The following is a 16,963-nucleotide window of genomic DNA, read 5'->3' as shown; positions in this document are numbered from 1 at the left end:
GGTAGGCAAGGGCGGGGATTCCACTTAAATTAGTTGAGCTGCAGGGTCGATACACAAATCCGCTCTAAATCTTCTATTTTAATGAGAGTGGGAGTATGTAAAGTAAATTGCAGGAATCAGAGTTAACACAAGTGGGACAAATACCCTGCCCAGGCCCACAGCTCCCACGCCGCAGGTGTGATTAAGCCTGGGAAAGGGAGATAGATTCTCTACCGTGTGGGATCTCGCCGACTTTCTCTTTGTGAGACCTCTGGATTTAGCGTCTTCGCTAACAAGTCAGCACTGGTTTGTGTATTTCTCCCCCTACCCCCCAAGAACTTTTTGTCCGCGGGAGGGGGAGAGAGGGTGAGGCAGTGAGAGCTGAGGATCAAGGGGGAAATTATCCATAAAGGGGAGAGAGTGAAGAGGGTAGGAAAGCATTAAGGTCAGTGCTGAAGCTCTGAGACATTGGGGACGTCCGCGCCCTCCCTCCTCTAGCCCTCTGAAGCTACCCTTTACGCCACGGACACGGGAGAGTTAAGCCAATAAACACGTAAGCGCCGCTCCCTCCCCAATCGGCAAGATGCCTCTCCGGCTCTTGGCTGCATCGACAGCTTGCAACACTCGGCATCTTTTCTGGAGGCACCTCCTTCAGCGGCTGCAGATGGCATCCGGCTGCGGGCTCCGGGTTTGCAATTGACTCTCCCCCTTGCCCACCTCGGGTCCACGGAGGCACCTCTCCCTTCCTCTCCTCCCCTCGCGCTCCTGGGTCTGAGCCCAGCTCCGGATCGCCTGGCGAAGAAAGCAGCCACGGCGGCCGAGGCTGAGCTATAAGGCGCTCGCTCGCTCCCTGATTTGGGGGAGAAGCGCCCTCCGGGAGAGACGACCCCCAGCCGCCTCCAGTGCCGCCCATATTTTGTACCCCAAGCCGGGGACTACAGGGACTCCCCTCCCCAGGCGCCACCATGCTGGACCCTTCGTCCAGCGAAGAGGAATCGGATGAGATCGTGGAAGAGGAAAGCGGCAAGGAGGTGCTCGGCTCGGCCGCGTCCGGCGCGCGCCTCTCTCCCAGCCGCACCAGCGAGAGCTCGGGCGGCGGCGCCGGGCTTGGGGGCGGCGGTGGCGCGGGCGCCGGGGCCGGAGTTGGTGCCGGCGGCGGCGGGGGCAGCGGCGCGAGCAGCGGCGGCGGGGCCGGGGGGCTGCAGCCCAGCAGCCGCGCCGGGGGCGGCCGACCCTCCAGCCCCAGCCCGTCGGTGGTGAGTGAGAAGGAGAAAGAGGAGTTGGAGCGGTTACAGAAGGAGGAGGAGGAGAGGAAGAAGAGGCTGCAGCTCTATGTGTTCGTGATGCGCTGCATCGCCTACCCCTTCAACGCCAAGCAGCCCACCGATATGGCTCGCCGGCAGCAAAAGGTAAATGCGCCCGGGAGGCCCTGGTGGCCGCGCTGGGGTGTCGCTGGGCGGGCGGGGCGAAACAATGGGAGCTGGCGGCACAACGGGCGTGGAGGAGCAGAAGCAGGTGGAGACCGCGCCCTGCGGAAGGGGCTGCGAGGCCCTTTCTCCGCGGCCGGGGCGCGTGAGAGGGGCCTGGGACGCAGTGGCCCACGTCGGGCCTCCCTGAGGTAGCCGGAATACGACCCTGGCAGGTTCTGCTCCAGTGGCCGGGAGGCTCTGGCAGTGACTTGCAGCCTGCGGCACCCACAGGCCTTGCTTGCACAGCTCCTGGCACTTTCCAGCGGTGAGCGGCTGCACTCAGGTCCCGGCCCGCCCTCTTGGGCGTGCCCTCGCTGGGTGGGGGCACCCGGCAGGTGGGGGTGCCAGTGTGGAGCTCAGAGCGCCTCGGGCAGCGCTCAGCTCACTAGAGCTGAGAGCCACGGCCGGGTCAGGCTGGAGAAAGCACGCCCGGACGGCGAAGCTTCCAGTCACACTGCAAAGGGCATCGCCCTCCCTACGCCCGGGTCAGCTGACCACCGACCCGGGTCGCCTAAGGGTCCTGCGGCACCGCTTCCCTCTGGCCCGGGCTCTCTTCAATACCCATTTTCCTTCCTCACTGACCACAGAGCAGGGCCATCCCCTCTGGTCCTCTTGGCTGGGCCAGGCCCTCTACCTTCCTCCCAATGACCCTCCTCTCTTTCCAAGGTGACTTCGCCGCCACCTTCTGGCTTTCCGAGGCCCTCAAAGCCCTGCTACCGCTGGCTCGATAAAGTGCAGTTACAGAAACCCTTGCAATTATAAATATCAGAAGCTTTTTGTGTTTGAGGCTGAAGCGGCTTCAGGCCGCCTTTGATGTGGGGGAAAAAAAAAAAGAGCGCCTATTTCTATCAGCTGCTCTCCAGCCTGAGAAAGGAGCGGGGGGGGGGCGGGGGGGGGGGGGGGGCGGTGACTGCTGGATGTGGGGCGGTGGCGCGGGACCGCAAGGGAAGGAAGGGGTCAGGTTCTCAGGTGGAGTAAGTCAGTGAGGAAAGTCAGATCTGTTCTGTCTCCTAAGTGAATGTGCAGCGCTTGAGCTATCAGAAAAGCCAGTGAAGGCCCCACGGGCGGTGTGTGAAGCCAGTTGTAACCCCATCAAGTTTGTGAGACCAGATTCTTAAAACAGTGAATTTCTGGTTGCTGCCAGTTAAAACTGAATTTTATTTTGCTGTAGTAACGTCTGAGGTTTCCCTGCATTTATCCACCCTTCTCTTGAGTGAGCACAGATTTTTCTGTTTGTTTTGCCTATATATGTACACACACCAGCCAGCACTGATGATTTGTATCAGCTATCACAGGCTTGGGTATCAGTTTTATTAAAAATAAAACTCATTTCCTGGTTGAGAAATAGCAGGTGAGCTACAGACTCCATTCTTAAACCTCCATCAGTAGCCCCTTGCTTTTTCAGCCTGTATTTTGGACTACCATGGAGCAAAATTATAACAGTAAAAGTTTTTTGGATATTCTTTTAAGATTGGGTGCTGGGTCCACACACAGAGCCTGATATTTCAGGTTTCAGCTTGGAATTATTGTTTCTTTGTAGTAGGGGAAATTCCATCTTTAAAGTCTATCCCATTAGTAAGACCACCATCCAAAGATGTCCTAGTTCTTTGGCAATGAAAACTGTAATTTAAAGAAAAAATAAGAAACAAACTTTCCTTTATCAAAAGGCTCTAGAGCTCTGTGCTTTAAATAGATGCTTGCAGCCAGCACTAAAATGCGAGAAATCCATTCCCATAGAGACCCAGCTCTTCTAAACAACTTTCAGCCACCTGAGGAAGATTACCAGGAGGCTAAATTTTTCTGGTCTGATTGTACCGTTTTATCTGAATCTGTTCAAAGCTGTGCTTTTGATGGGCAAGTGGGATTTGTTTTTACACATGACCTTAACATCAGGGAAACCATAGGATAGACTGATAATACTAGCATTTAGTCAAACTATTTTTTAGTTATTGCAACAAAAACAACTTTTCCATTGCTATATCTTTAAGTTTTTACTGTCTTTCTGAAATAGGTTGTTTTTCTATTTTTCTCATAGAAAGCTTGGAACTTTTTCTTTAAAAAAAAAAGAACCATCATTGAAAGTAACCAAAAAGTTTGCATAATCACTGTGGTAAAATATAAAGCCAACAAATAAGATTAATGAACTAAAATTAATCTTGGAGTAATAAAAACAAATCGTGAACTAAACATGGGTCTGCAGGAGACTGGAATGGATGAACTAGAAAAAGTTGTAAAACATGATATAGAGAAAGAGCAAAGAGTGACATGGAAGGAGAGAAAGAAAACTGTCTCTGCAAAAAAGAATTGCTGAAATGGGAAAAAGAAGAGATAGTACTGTCAAATCATCTACTATGTGCCTTCAACTTATACAATGTTATATGTCAATATATCTCAATAAAGCTGGGGATAAAACACAAGATCTTATTGCATATGATACACATTATGAAACCAAATAGTCTATATTCATAATACTAGCAACCACTTTTTAAGTACCTATTATGTGCAAAGCACTTTACTTAGATCGCTTTTTAAAAATAGACTTTATTTTTAGAAGTTTTAGATTTCCTATAAAAATTGAGAAAGTAGTGCAGAAAATTCCCATCTACCCCTCCAGTTTTCACCCAGTTTTCTTCCATTATTGATATCTTACTGTAATATGGTATATCTTCTGTAATTAAAGAACCCATATTGATACATTATTATTAATTAAAATGTATAGTTTTTTCAGACTTCCTTAGTTTTTACCTAAATTCCTTTTTCTATTCTTAGGTCATTTTAAATTCTCCTAATAACCTTACCAATGTAAGAATTACTATCCTCATTTTTAGAAGAGAAAACTGAGATTGAGAGAGGTTTTGTAATTTATAAAGAGTGAGGATAGAGGCATGGGCATTCTGATTACAAATCCTATCTTTTTAATATGCCATACTGGCAAGAAATACCCTAAAGTGAAAAACAGAACCCTAACATCCTGACAACATGTCAAGTGTACTTCTTAACCAGGGTTATTTCTGTTTGAGTTGAGAGGAGCCTGCACGCCTTTCTTAGGGCACCTGTCAAATACATTGGTCCCCTCTGATCTTACAGGGCCTATGCTCCAAGGACCCCAGTAGATGCCTGAAACTATGGATAGTATCAAACCCTAGATGTGCTGTTTTTCCTTTAAATACATATTTAATGATAAAATTTAATTTATACATTAGGTACAATAAGAGATTAACAATAAATAATAATAAGGTAGAACAGTTTAACAACATACAATAATAATAGTTGTGTGAATGGATTTGGGTCATTATTTAGTAAAATAAATGTTACTTGGATACAAACACTGTGATAACATGACTGTCAATCCGACAACCTAGACGGCTACTAGGTGACTAATGGAGAGGTGGCGTACACATTGTGGATGTGCTGGACAAGGTCTGGATGATTCATGTCCTAGGAGGGGTGGACATGGGGTGGCATGGGATTTCATCATGCTCCTCTGAAAGGTGCACAATTTAAAACTTACGAGTTGTTTGTTTCTGGAATTTTCCATTTAATATTTTTGGACCATGGTTGACCACTAGTAAATGAAACTGCAGATAAGGGGGGACTACTGTAGTCAACATGGGCAAAAGGTATGTTTAGGTACTAACCTCATAAACAGTATGAAGGAGAGAGATGGCTGTTAGCTGATAAATATGAACACCAGACTGTTGTCAGTCCTTCTTTGTGGTTCAAGCTGATAAAAAAAAAAAGTAGTATTTTAGCTCAGAATACCAACTGGGAAGCATCAGAAGGTAAAGGAGTTATTGCTGAATAATTCTGATAGTTAATTATTTTGGTTTCACTTTACTGGGAAAAAGTGCTTGGGCATTCCAACAATTTTCCCAGTTAAAAGAAGAGACTTTAAACAGATTATGTAAAAGCATATTTTATCATTTACAGGTATATTTTTCTTATACTACTGTGAATATAATGTGCTTGTAATGATAATTTATGACCAAAATAAAAATTTGGCCATCACGCTGTCACAATATATGTTCTGCAGCTCATAAATGACAATTTGAAAAACAGTTCTTTGCTTTTTATTTTTCTCCTTTTGTCAGAATGGTAGAGTGAATATCTAGAAGCTGGCATGGCAAAGCTACACCATATGTTTCTAAATTATGTAGTAACGATGATGGGTGGCTACCTCATGTGAACTAACTACTTATAGATGTTACTGAGGGAATGTAAAAGCAGGCACTTGTGCAATATTTAGATTGGCATAACCAATTTTTATGAAATGTCCTGGGATTATTTGTAATGCCTGGATTACTAATGTCCAAAATGAATATCGTATGCATGTCTAGGTTTGTGTATGTGTGTGCCTGTGTGTGTGCATGTGTATATGATGAGGGAAAGGGGCAATCCTAAAATTGTGTCTATTCCATATGAACTCCCATTTCATTCAGGCAATCTTTAGACCAAATGAGTTGTAAATGCAAGCTACCCACTTCCATGTAATTCAGCTTTTATCTTGCCATGAAAATATGGCTAACATTGAGTCACTGTTAGCCATAGAAATTGTCTTTATTCATTTACTTATTTGACTTTGTTAGAGACTCAAAATCCTAAACCTTTCCTAAAATTTAAGATCTGCTGGATAACAATGTATTTATATGAGTGTGTATATTTTAAATCAATACTAGTGATTCATCCATTCATATATGTTTTGAGGTATTTGGGTTAGCTCCACCCCTCAAAATTCTTAAGGATTACTTTGTCAGTCCAATATATGATTTACATTTCAAAAATAAATATTTTAACCTTTGAAACAACTAAATGACTATTAAACAAGATTCCTTTTAAAATAATTATATGTTTATCTATTCATCAAGGAAAAAAATGCATTCTTTAAATGCTTTTTGGCATCACCACCCCACACTCTGGTGCAGTGGGCTGGAACCATTATGTACTGATGCTGGCAGAGACATTCTGAAGATGCGAAATATGGAAGATGTAATAAGAGAGGTTCTTGCCTCATTACACACTTGAAATAGCCTTGTGCTTATCCAAAACTGGACTAAAGAACAAAGAAAATTAAATATTTCACTCCAGAAGAATTGTACTGTTTAAAGTGGTAAAAGTCAAATGATTCAAAGATAGTTTCCCCTACAAAAGCAAATTTAGTACACAATAATAGGCTATACATTAAAATATAATTAGTATTTGTGGTTTGGGACCAGAGGTCTATACAACTTAATCTGGAATGATTAGGAGAGTTCTACTAACTCAGAACTAAGATTATTTATTTTTTAAAAGATTCTTTAAAATTGATTTTTAGAGAGAGGGGAAGGGATAGAGAGAGAGAAACATTGATATATGAGAGAAACATCAATTGGTTGCTTCTCACCTGCCCCTGGGGGACCTAGCCAGCAACCTAGGCATGTGCCCTGACCAGAAGTAGAACTGGTGACCTTTGTGTTTGTAGCCTGAGGCCAAACTCACTGAGCTACACCAGTCAGGGCAGAACTAAGTTTTTAATAAATGATTAGTTACTCTTTGCATCAAGCACTCTCCCAGGTTTGGTGGCTGAATCAGAAGATACCTGTGAGATATGTACCTAAATTGGGGAGTTATATTCTAGTTTGGGAGTTAACATTTGTGCATGTCAAATAAGTTGAGAATAAGAAAGTGTTTAACTGTAAGGTGATGATTACAGTACAAAAGTAATGGAGACAGAGAGTGTGTATATGTATGCACACACACAGGATTTGATTTAATAGGGAAAATCTTCATTGAGGAAGTTAGATCTTAAAGAATTTATCTGACTTGTAAGCATAAAGAAAGACAGGTATTCCAGGCTGGAAAAGAGCATGAGATAGCAGAAATATGAAAGGAGTCATTGCTTGTGGGATACTAGCAGTTCAATTATTTTTATCTCAAGTGGCAGAAACCTTACCTCAAGTGGTTAAATCAAGAAGATAATAATGGGAAGGGGACAGAGTTATCAGTGTATGTAATTGAAAAATCCAGTACAGAAGTGACTGCAGGAGTGGCTGAATCTAGGAGTTCAAATTACTTCCTCAACAGAATGAAGCAAGCTGGCTGATGATGGAAAAGGATATATATTAAAACCTGTGTTTGAGCTCAAACTCTACAGCTTGATTAAAGGTGAGTCATCTGTCTCTGGGGTTATTTGACATGTAGAGCTAGGGGATAGGGAAGCTTGACCTTGACATTCTCCAATATTCCCTCTATATAATAGTTGATCTTTTTTTTTTTTTTTGGACAATGAGGTTACTTATTACAGACTTATGATTTCACTCAAACTAGTATTTGGTATGTTTTTACATTACCAAATAAGACAGTGTCTTCAAAGAATCTGAGGTGGTTAGAAATGAAGTTGTAGTTCACTTTGTCCAACTATCTGAATTTTCAGAAAAGGAGATGAGATCATAAAAGTTTACAAGATTACAGATTACAAGAGATTGTAAACTATGCCCTGTGGGCTGAAAGTGACTCACAAATGTATTTTGTCTTTTCTACATATGTACTTTTTCAATTTATAAAGTTAGTTATTGGAATTTAAACCTATTACGGTATTTCACATTAAAAAATCTGTATTTCTGGCTACTCTTATAATCAGAAGATGTAGCAAAGCTGGGCCTAATATTTTATGCAATTACAAAAAGCAATAGAAATAAGACTACCAAGCCATCACTTAAATAATGGATTATTGACCATTTTTAACTAAAATTATGCTTGTTCTAAGAGGGATACCACAGATACACATATCTAGATAGTAGGACTATCTGGTCCCTGCCAACATCATCTCTTCTTGCCACTGCTGCACAGATATTGATGGTCTGACCTTGGCCCCTGTAAGACATCCAAAAAAGAAACTGGAATTTGGAACTCTATGTTCCTTCTTTCTGGCAACAGTTTCCATGTTAGGATCAGATTTATCATTTCTGCAGAATTGGAGGGCTTATGATCAGAATTACTTAGCTGTTTTTTCATTTGTCAGCCCAAGCATGTAATAGAATTACTTCTCTCTCATTAGCAGGTAAAGAAAGGACAATGAAGTCAGTCACTGGTTTGAAGTTTGGTCATTATTTTTGGCAGATGATGGATGGTGGAGAACAGTAGTTAAGAGCATATACTCTGAAACTTGAACACCTGGGCTTGCTTTTTGGCTGTACCCCTAACTGGCTATGTGATACGTGGACACTTACTTAACATCTATGTGACTCAGTTTACTCATCAATTAAATGGAGATAGTAGTGATATCTTCATCATTGGTACTTATGAAAATTCTGTAAAACAATACAGTTTGCATGTGGTGTTATGTGTTGTTATAGCTAAATTGGTATGTACAATGTTGTTTTATTTTTATTGATGAAAGAACATAAAAGTTAATATATATAAAGTACTGACCATAGCAAACCTTGTTTTTTTATTGCTATCATCATCGTGATTGTCATCGTTACTGACATGATAAGCAGACCTAGAAGGCAGTGGTTATGATTACAGCATTGTCTGTAAAACAGATGAGGTAGAAAGAACAATGTATCCCATTCCTCTTTTTTTGAGACACTTCACTAACTTTGCGCTCTTTGGTTCAAATCCCTGGTCAGTTTTGTGCCCAGGTGGCTATATGACCTTGGAAGTGTTATCCAATCTCTTTAAGTCATAGTTTCCCCATCTGTAAAATGGGAGAAATAATATTGAGGATTATAAGAAAAAAAGTATGGTAATTATTTAACAAGTCCTTAATATGGGGTAAATGTTCAGCAAAAGTTATAAGCAACAGTTAAAATAGTATTCTTGCTTTCTTGTCCACCAAATGCCCCCATGCTATTTTATACTACAGAATCTTTTCCCATGCTGTTCCTTGTTTTAGAATATCTTTCTCACCTTTTTCACCTGATTTGCTCTTGTTTGTCCTATAATTATCTCAGGTGTTATCTCCCTTTAGAAATCTTACCCAAAACATTATATTGAGCTGAAGGCTCCCATTAACTTCCTAATTTATGCCCATGTTACCGCCTGCACATTATATTTAAATATATTTTTGTGTGGATGCATCTCTCCTACTAGACTGCAAAGAAAGGAATCAAACTTTACTCCTTCTCGAGTCCTCATCTTCTCAAATGGTGCCTGGCACATAGTAGGTGCTTGTAAACATTCTGACTGTTTAAACTCTCCACTGATGCTTTACTTCACAAGTTTTGAGGTTCTAGGAGAAGAAGTGAAGGAGTCTTAAATACAGTCTGCCTTTATTATAGAAACACAATATATATAAAAGCTTCTCGGTGGAAAACACGAGAGGTAAATTAATTACCAAATGATTTCAAAATTATTTATGTTGTAGAAACATACCATCAATCATTTCCTAACTTAGCTTGTTTATACCAATGATCGATAAATTTCTAGATTCATTACAGTCTTCTTTTAAAAACCATAGCAATTAACGATTTTCTTGCAATGGTTGAATCACAGTTGAATTTGAATCACTATAGTGCATGTTTAAGTGGCCAACATTAAGTCAGAAAGAGCCAAGGTGAGAACAGAATTTCTATATTGGATATGTTTTCTTTAAGATGTTTTATTTGATTTAGCTCTTTCTGAAAAAAACAAAAAGAATGGGCAGTCAACAGTATTATTGTAAAAGTTAGGTGTTTAGAATATTATCAGTCTCAATGTTGCCAAAGTTATAGAATGGAACCTATAATTTCTTTATATTTAAACATAAATAAATATGCTTCTTTTTTGTAGTTTTATTCTCCTAAGGGATTTTGACATTATTTTATCTCTTATGTTAAGCTATTTTTACATTGAAAGTCTTTTTTGAGTGTAGTTAGGATACACATAAGTAATAACTATAGCACTATTGTATGTTGGATAGGGAAATAAGAATACAATGGGTATGAAATATCTATAAAAATGTAAAACCACTTAGGTACAGGTTTTTCTGATGTTTTTAACTAGTCAAAGGGAAAATTACCTTTTCTAGGTCAATTCTTCCATTTTAACAAGCAGAAAAAACAGTGAGAATTTTAAAAATAAATTAGATTATCAAGCCCCAAAGTGTTCCATGCTTCCAGCTACTATTCTAAAGTTGAGAAATGCAGAGTAAACCGATGATGTGTTCATAATGATATTGAAACTGATCATGATAATTGATAATGTATTATACAACAGCCTATGGGGGGAAAATATCAATCTGTCATGTGGTGTTTCCCAGGAGCACTCATGCGCAGTAGGAAAGTTCTGATATATGTACTTTTAAGTTAGCTAGGAAAAACCATTCCTGTATGTTCTAGGGGCACATGCTCAGTTACCAACCCTCCCGGGGCTTTAGTGCTTTCACGTAGACAATAGGGTGTTGGCAAATATGCAGAGTGGTACAGAGAATCTACTGTGCCACTTAAGAAAGCAAAGAATAAACATTGAAAAGTCTTGCAAATAATTATGCCTTCTGTTGCCCATGCAGAAAAACAGCCTTTTGGTGTGATGATAGGCATAGAGTTGTTTAAGCAAATGAGTTAAAACATATCTTGAACATCTACTTTGGCAATTTTTCTGACAAGTACAGCAACTGTTGTCTATAAGGCAGAGTGTCATAACATACTGTGTTCAAAACATTGCTTGGGGGCTCTTCCATATTCAATTTTTGTTTCTTACATATTATCAGACAACATTGTTCTGAGACACTTATATATACAAGAAACTCACTAAATCCTGTAGGCAAAATATGCAAAAACATTTTAGATAGCCTTCTTGATCTCTAAAAACCTATCAATCTGGTTGAGAAGCTGAGGTGCACCTAATTAGAACATACCTTAGATTGTAATGGAGGACATGATGAGTATCTGAATCTTAAATATTGGTGTTTTTCAGGTCTCCATGCTTGGTTCTTGTTATGGGTTGTTTGTGTCCTCCCCAAATCCATATGTCTAAATCCTAACCCCCGGAACTTCAGAATGTGACCTTATTTGGAAATATATTCTTTGTAGATGTAATTAGTTAAAGAGGAGATTTTTAGGGTGGACCCTAATCCATTATTACTGGTGTCCTTATTGAATAGGGAAATTTGGACATTGAGATGCACACAGGGAGAACACCATGTAAAAAAGAAGACAGACATTGGGGTGATGCTTCCACAAGCAAGGGACACCAAAGATTGCCAGGAAACCACCAGGAGCTAGGGGAGAGGTATGGAATATAGTCTTCCTCACAGCTCTCAGAAGGAACTAACTCTGCATGCACCTTGATCTTTTATTTCTAGGCTCCAGAACTATAAGAAAATAAATTGCTGTTATTAAAGCCACATGGTTTGTGGCACTTTGTTACAACAGCCCTTTGGTAAACCAATACAGCCTTCTTTTCATCTCTGTACAATCTCCCAAGCAACCTTACCACTAAATAATGGCTGTAGCTACTAACATTTCTACACTTTTCATTTTCAAATTACCATCTCCATTGTAGACCTCTCATAGGACCTCAAACCCATACATCTATTCATTTACATCAGTGCTGCTGAAGGTGTGATCTCAGACTGGTCCAAGTCAGTGAACACTTTGTAATGGATCTACTTGGAGGTAAGAAATTTGCATTCAAATGCAAATCAACTCACTGCTTTCTTAGAGAGAGCCTGGCTACAAAAAATTGTCAGTTGAACTGAACTGCTTAGTGATGAAGTTGATACAATTTCCAGTACTACAACTTTATCTTGGCAAGGAACAATAAAATGCAATTCACAGATGGAATAGGTCTACCTACTAGGAGGAGCATAGACATCTATGACATCTCTCCTACAAAGTCCCCAGACCACTCAACAATGGAATTTCTTACCAAGACTCCTGCCCCTTCTATTTTCAAACTCAGTGAAGACAAACTTATTGTCTTAACAGTTGTGGTGCAATTATCTAATCAAGACAGAAGTGCAAAACTCAACCTCAGATCTTTACTGTTGCCTATCCTCACTACAAAAGGGTACACATGTCCTGTTGATGTTCCTGCTGAGAAAATTTTCATCCCTTTCTCCTCTTCTTCATCTTCATCACTGGTGCCCTGCTTTGGGTCCTTATAAGTTCTTACACAGACTTTTGTGATAACCTTTCTCTCTCTGCCTCCTCTATTGCCCATATTCCTTCTAGCTTACAGAGTGATCATTTGGATGCAAAATTCCAATCATTAGCTTTCCCTGCTCAGAAGTCTTATGTAGCTTTTTATTCCATACACAGGATAAACTCTAAACTCATTTGCACAGCATAAATATCCTACCTCACCATCCAGCCTCAATTCCTGCAATTCTGCAAACACCTTCAGTTTCAGCCCATTAAAGCATTTAATGTCCTTGCACTGCTGTATACTCTTTAGTGCTTCAGTGTCTTTGCACATGCTATTTCTTCCACTTGAAAAGCCCTTCCTACCTTGTCTTCCATCACTCTTCTAGAAAGGAAATGGCACCCAGTCATTATAAACAATAGGAGTAAACAATGAGTACTAGATATTTACTCATATAATTACTGCTCCATAAATTTATGTCTTATCTCATTGAACCCTTACAGTAATTCTATAAGATAGATTACTAATCACCTGAACCCTACATATAAAAACAAAAAAATAAATAAACAAGAGGTAAAGAAGTTAAATTTGCATTGGTCATACATTTAGTAAGTGGTAGAGCTGGGTTGGGGCCCAGACAGTCTAACTCCAGCCTGCACTCTTAACCTTCTGTACTAGATTCACTGTGCCAGAGCACTGAGTACACCTTATTGCACTGTATACCTCCTTCTTTCTACTGACTCTACAGAGATAATTTCATTTAGTATTCCTGGGTGCCTGACAGATAATATATATACCTAGTATGTGCTCAAAAAATAGCTGATGCATGAATTCATGATTGCTGAACTCACGATTGCTAGAACAGTAATGAATATTCCTCGCCATTTATAGCATGTTCCCTAAGTTGATCTCATTTTTTCTTTAAAATAACCTTTTTGAGAAGATGGGGCATGAACTCTAAAAATTGTCTTTTGTAACAGGTAAAAAAAGTGAGTGAGGTCAAGAGAAGCCCCACTGGCTGGACAGAACTACAGAACTTCCACCTGAGCCTCCCAAATGCATGTTGGGCTCCCTACTGTGCAGTCAGGCTCAGATTCACACTAAATATGGCCAGACCAGTGCAGACTTTTGAAGGTCATAGTGACTCACACTTTCAGGAGATCCACCTCAGCTCTCAGCAAACATATTAAAATGTAACTCACACCTCACATCCTCTATTTTTTTATTATGGAAAATATTGGAAAGTTTTTTTTTCAAACTTTGGAAATTATTTGGCTACATAACTTGGTTAATAAATGACTGATTTTTCAGGAATCATGGTGTAATTACAGGGATCCTTGCAAATTGAAAAAAAACCAATTATTTTTAATGGCACTGATATTTTATGAGTACTAAATTTAATGATTAGTGAAGTTGACATACATTTGGAAGTCATTTAACTGGACATTTAGTAGTTTCAGTGTTCCAATTCTAGTTTTTCATTTGGGAGACGATATTTTTTTTAAAATTAAATATTTTATTGTTACTCTATTACAGTTGTCCCAATTTTCCTTCTTTGCCCTCCTCCACCCAGCCCACCCCCAGCTCCCATAGTCATTCCCCACCTTGTTGTCCATGCCCATGAGTCATTCATACATCTTCCTTGACTAGTCCCTTCCCCTTCTTTCCACCCCATCTCCCTGCCTCCACACCTCTGTTTTCTGTCAGTCTGTTCCTTGTTTCCATGCCTCTTGTTCTAGTTTGCTCATTACTTTACTTTGTTCATTAGGTTCCTTTTCTAGGTGAGATCATATAGTATTTGTCTTTCACGAACTGGCTTATTTCACTTAGCATAATATTCTCCCCCTCCATCCATGCTGTCATGAAAGGTAGGAATAGATTTTGGACTTTTTTAGGGCTCTGGAAAATTTTACATCTCTGATCAACATGCCTCTGTTGCTTAAGCCTTTAACCAGGCATAATGGAAGAAGTGGCATTTGAATTAAGCCTCAAACTGAGAAGATCAAAGAATGGGAATGCAAAATATTTTGAAGAGAATGAAGATACTTTCAAGTATTCAGAGATGAGATCACACAAACAAGCTTGTGGACCTCTGAACAAATACAATTGTATAATGTTCCAATATTGGAGATAAATGAAAACAGGTCAGTTAATGACTGTGGTTACCCTTCAACACCAGAGTAAAGGTCCTGAGTGGAAAGGGTCGAACACTTTATCTTGTAGGCAATGGAGAACAACTGAAGAATTCAGAGCAGAGCAGTGACATGACTAGTGGAGTGTTTGGAGATTGATCTAAATAAAGTATGTGGAGAGTATGGAGTAGGTAGAGTAAGAAGGAGTGTAAATTTCATCACATTGTGAAAAAGGGTCACAAATTATGCTTGAATGTTTTGTCTAGCACAGGTAATTTTTGTAGTTTTTTGGGGGGAAATTTGTGGAAAATTTCAGAAATTTAATGCCTATAAGTAAAAATGTCTTGAATTACTAATTCAAAAGCATTTCATTGGGACAATTGTTGATTATTGGTTTTGTATTATTAGAGTAATTTTAATGTATTTGTCATAATGTGTGAGGTATGAGTGTTTCTTTTCTTACAAATCTTAAAAATGCAAATCAAGGTGCTCACCCTCTAAATTATATTTAATTTCAGTGATCAATATTCTGATATCTTCCTGGGCAGGTGCAAAAACACTCCTTCATAACGTTGTGAAGAACATATTATCTCTCGGACAAAGATCGTACAACTAGACATTGTGTAGTTTCAGAAATGGTATATGTGATTCCATATCAGGTTCCAGCTGACCTCGAGGATTAAGATGGAGCTAAATATGGGCCCCAAAAGGAATGAGCCCCACAGTAAGCCCAGGTTTATATCAAGTTAACAGGAGGACAGAGGAGGGAATCTGGTTTGTGATATAGGTAAGGAGTCTGAAAAGAAAATTTCAAAGCATGCCCAACCAGACTAGAAGAGAATCTTGGACTTGACCCTACCAACCCATGAATTCACCCTAAAAAGTGACCTAGGTTTATATAAACATCCAAGGAATTGGGTACTTTTAACCTCCCTTCCCTCCTTCACTCCTTAGATAGAAAGATTTTGATATTAGTGATAAGATTCAAGAAAAGTTATTGGATCACATTTATTAGTGATCAAAGTTACTTACATGCAAAAGGAAGCATAAGATTCCCAATAGTCTCTCTGTTTTTGTACATTCTTAAGTACCATCATCTTTTCTATTTTTCATTTCTTAATAGAGATAGTAAGATTTGGATGTGGGCACTCAGGAAGAGAAAGGTTACATGTTCCAGCCCAGTCTCCCAAAGTTTTAATAGTAAGATGGATTTTCTTTTATTTTTTTCTTTAAATTATTTTATTTTTTTAATTTATAAATCATGTTTATTTTATTACAGTTGTCTCAATTTTTACCCCTTTACTCCCCTCCACCCATCTCACCCCCACACCCCTTTCCCGCAGTCAATTCTCACCTTGTTGTCCATGTCCATGGGTCATTCAGACATGTTCTTTGTCTCATCCCTTCCTCTTCTTTCCACCACTGTCCTCTTTCCCCATCTTCTCTGGTCACTTTCAGTCTGCTCCATGTTTCTGTGCCTGTGGTTTATTTTGTTCATTAATTTATCTTGTTGAATAGAGTCCACTTATAGGTGAGATCATATGGTAATTGTCTTTCATCAACTGGCTTATTTCACTTAGCTTAATATTCTCCAGTAATATTCTCATGTTGTCACAAAAGGCAGGAGTTCCATCTCTCTCTTTCTTTCTTTCATTCATTCTTTCTTTCTTTCTTTCTTAAATGTAGAATGATTTGATTTATTTTTTAAATGTCAAAGTTAATTATAAAATATTTAAAAAATTTTAGAACCATTACAAAGTCTCAGAAATTAAAACAACATGACACCAGCACAGAAATAATCAAGTAGGTCAATGAAATATAATGAACAGTCTAGAGACAAACATATATATCTGATTAATATATGTATGATTAAGTTGATATTTCAAATCAATGGGGAAAATAAGGCTTATTCAACAAATAAGGTGCATGGACCATTATTACTTGAAATAAAACAAATATAGAGCCCTATTTCACACATTATACAAGAAGTATTCAGGTGAGTTAAAAATCAATATGTAGAATCTAAGGAGTTTTAGAAGAAAATAGAACTAATATTTTTCATGACCTGAAGTAAAATATTCAACCCCAGAAAATAAATATTTTAAATATTTAAAAAATAAAAAAAATAAATAAAAATAAAAAAAATAAATATAAAGTAAATATTGACAATATGACTATGTTAAACATTTAACTATATAGTAACATACATATAAAAAAAGTTAAAGGACAAGGAATAGAATAGAAAAGTATTTGCAACACATCTAAAACATGGTTAATAGGGTTTTTTTTTGGGGGGGGGGCGGCGGTTAGGGAAATTATTCTACAAACCTTTAATCAAAT

At 39.2% G+C, this 16,963-nt stretch overlaps 1 protein-coding gene across 4 annotated transcripts in view; it reads left to right on the top strand.

Moving 5' to 3' along the window:
* Positions 1-588: 588 nt before the first annotated feature.
* CADPS (calcium dependent secretion activator) overlaps positions 589-16,963 on the top strand; it is a 460,054-nt gene continuing 443,679 nt past the window's right edge. For 2 of the 4 annotated variants that reach the window (XM_054595668.1, XM_054595667.1), the window contains exon 1: positions 589-1,388. In XM_054595668.1, the coding sequence (XP_054451643.1) occupies positions 945-1,388 (444 nt within the window). In that variant the 5' untranslated portion in view covers positions 589-944. The remainder of the gene's footprint in view (positions 1,389-16,963) is intronic. The other 2 variants (XM_054595666.1, XM_054595665.1) reach the window with 2 other exon arrangements.

Source organism: Pteronotus mesoamericanus, unplaced genomic scaffold, assembly GCF_021234165.1.
Source record: "Pteronotus mesoamericanus isolate MK-2021 breed Mesoamerican mustached bat unplaced genomic scaffold, CSHL_Meso_final scaffold_54, whole genome shotgun sequence".
Classification (NCBI taxonomy): domain Eukaryota; kingdom Metazoa; phylum Chordata; class Mammalia; order Chiroptera; family Mormoopidae; genus Pteronotus; species Pteronotus mesoamericanus.
This window is presented reverse-complemented; position numbering and strand designations above follow the sequence as displayed.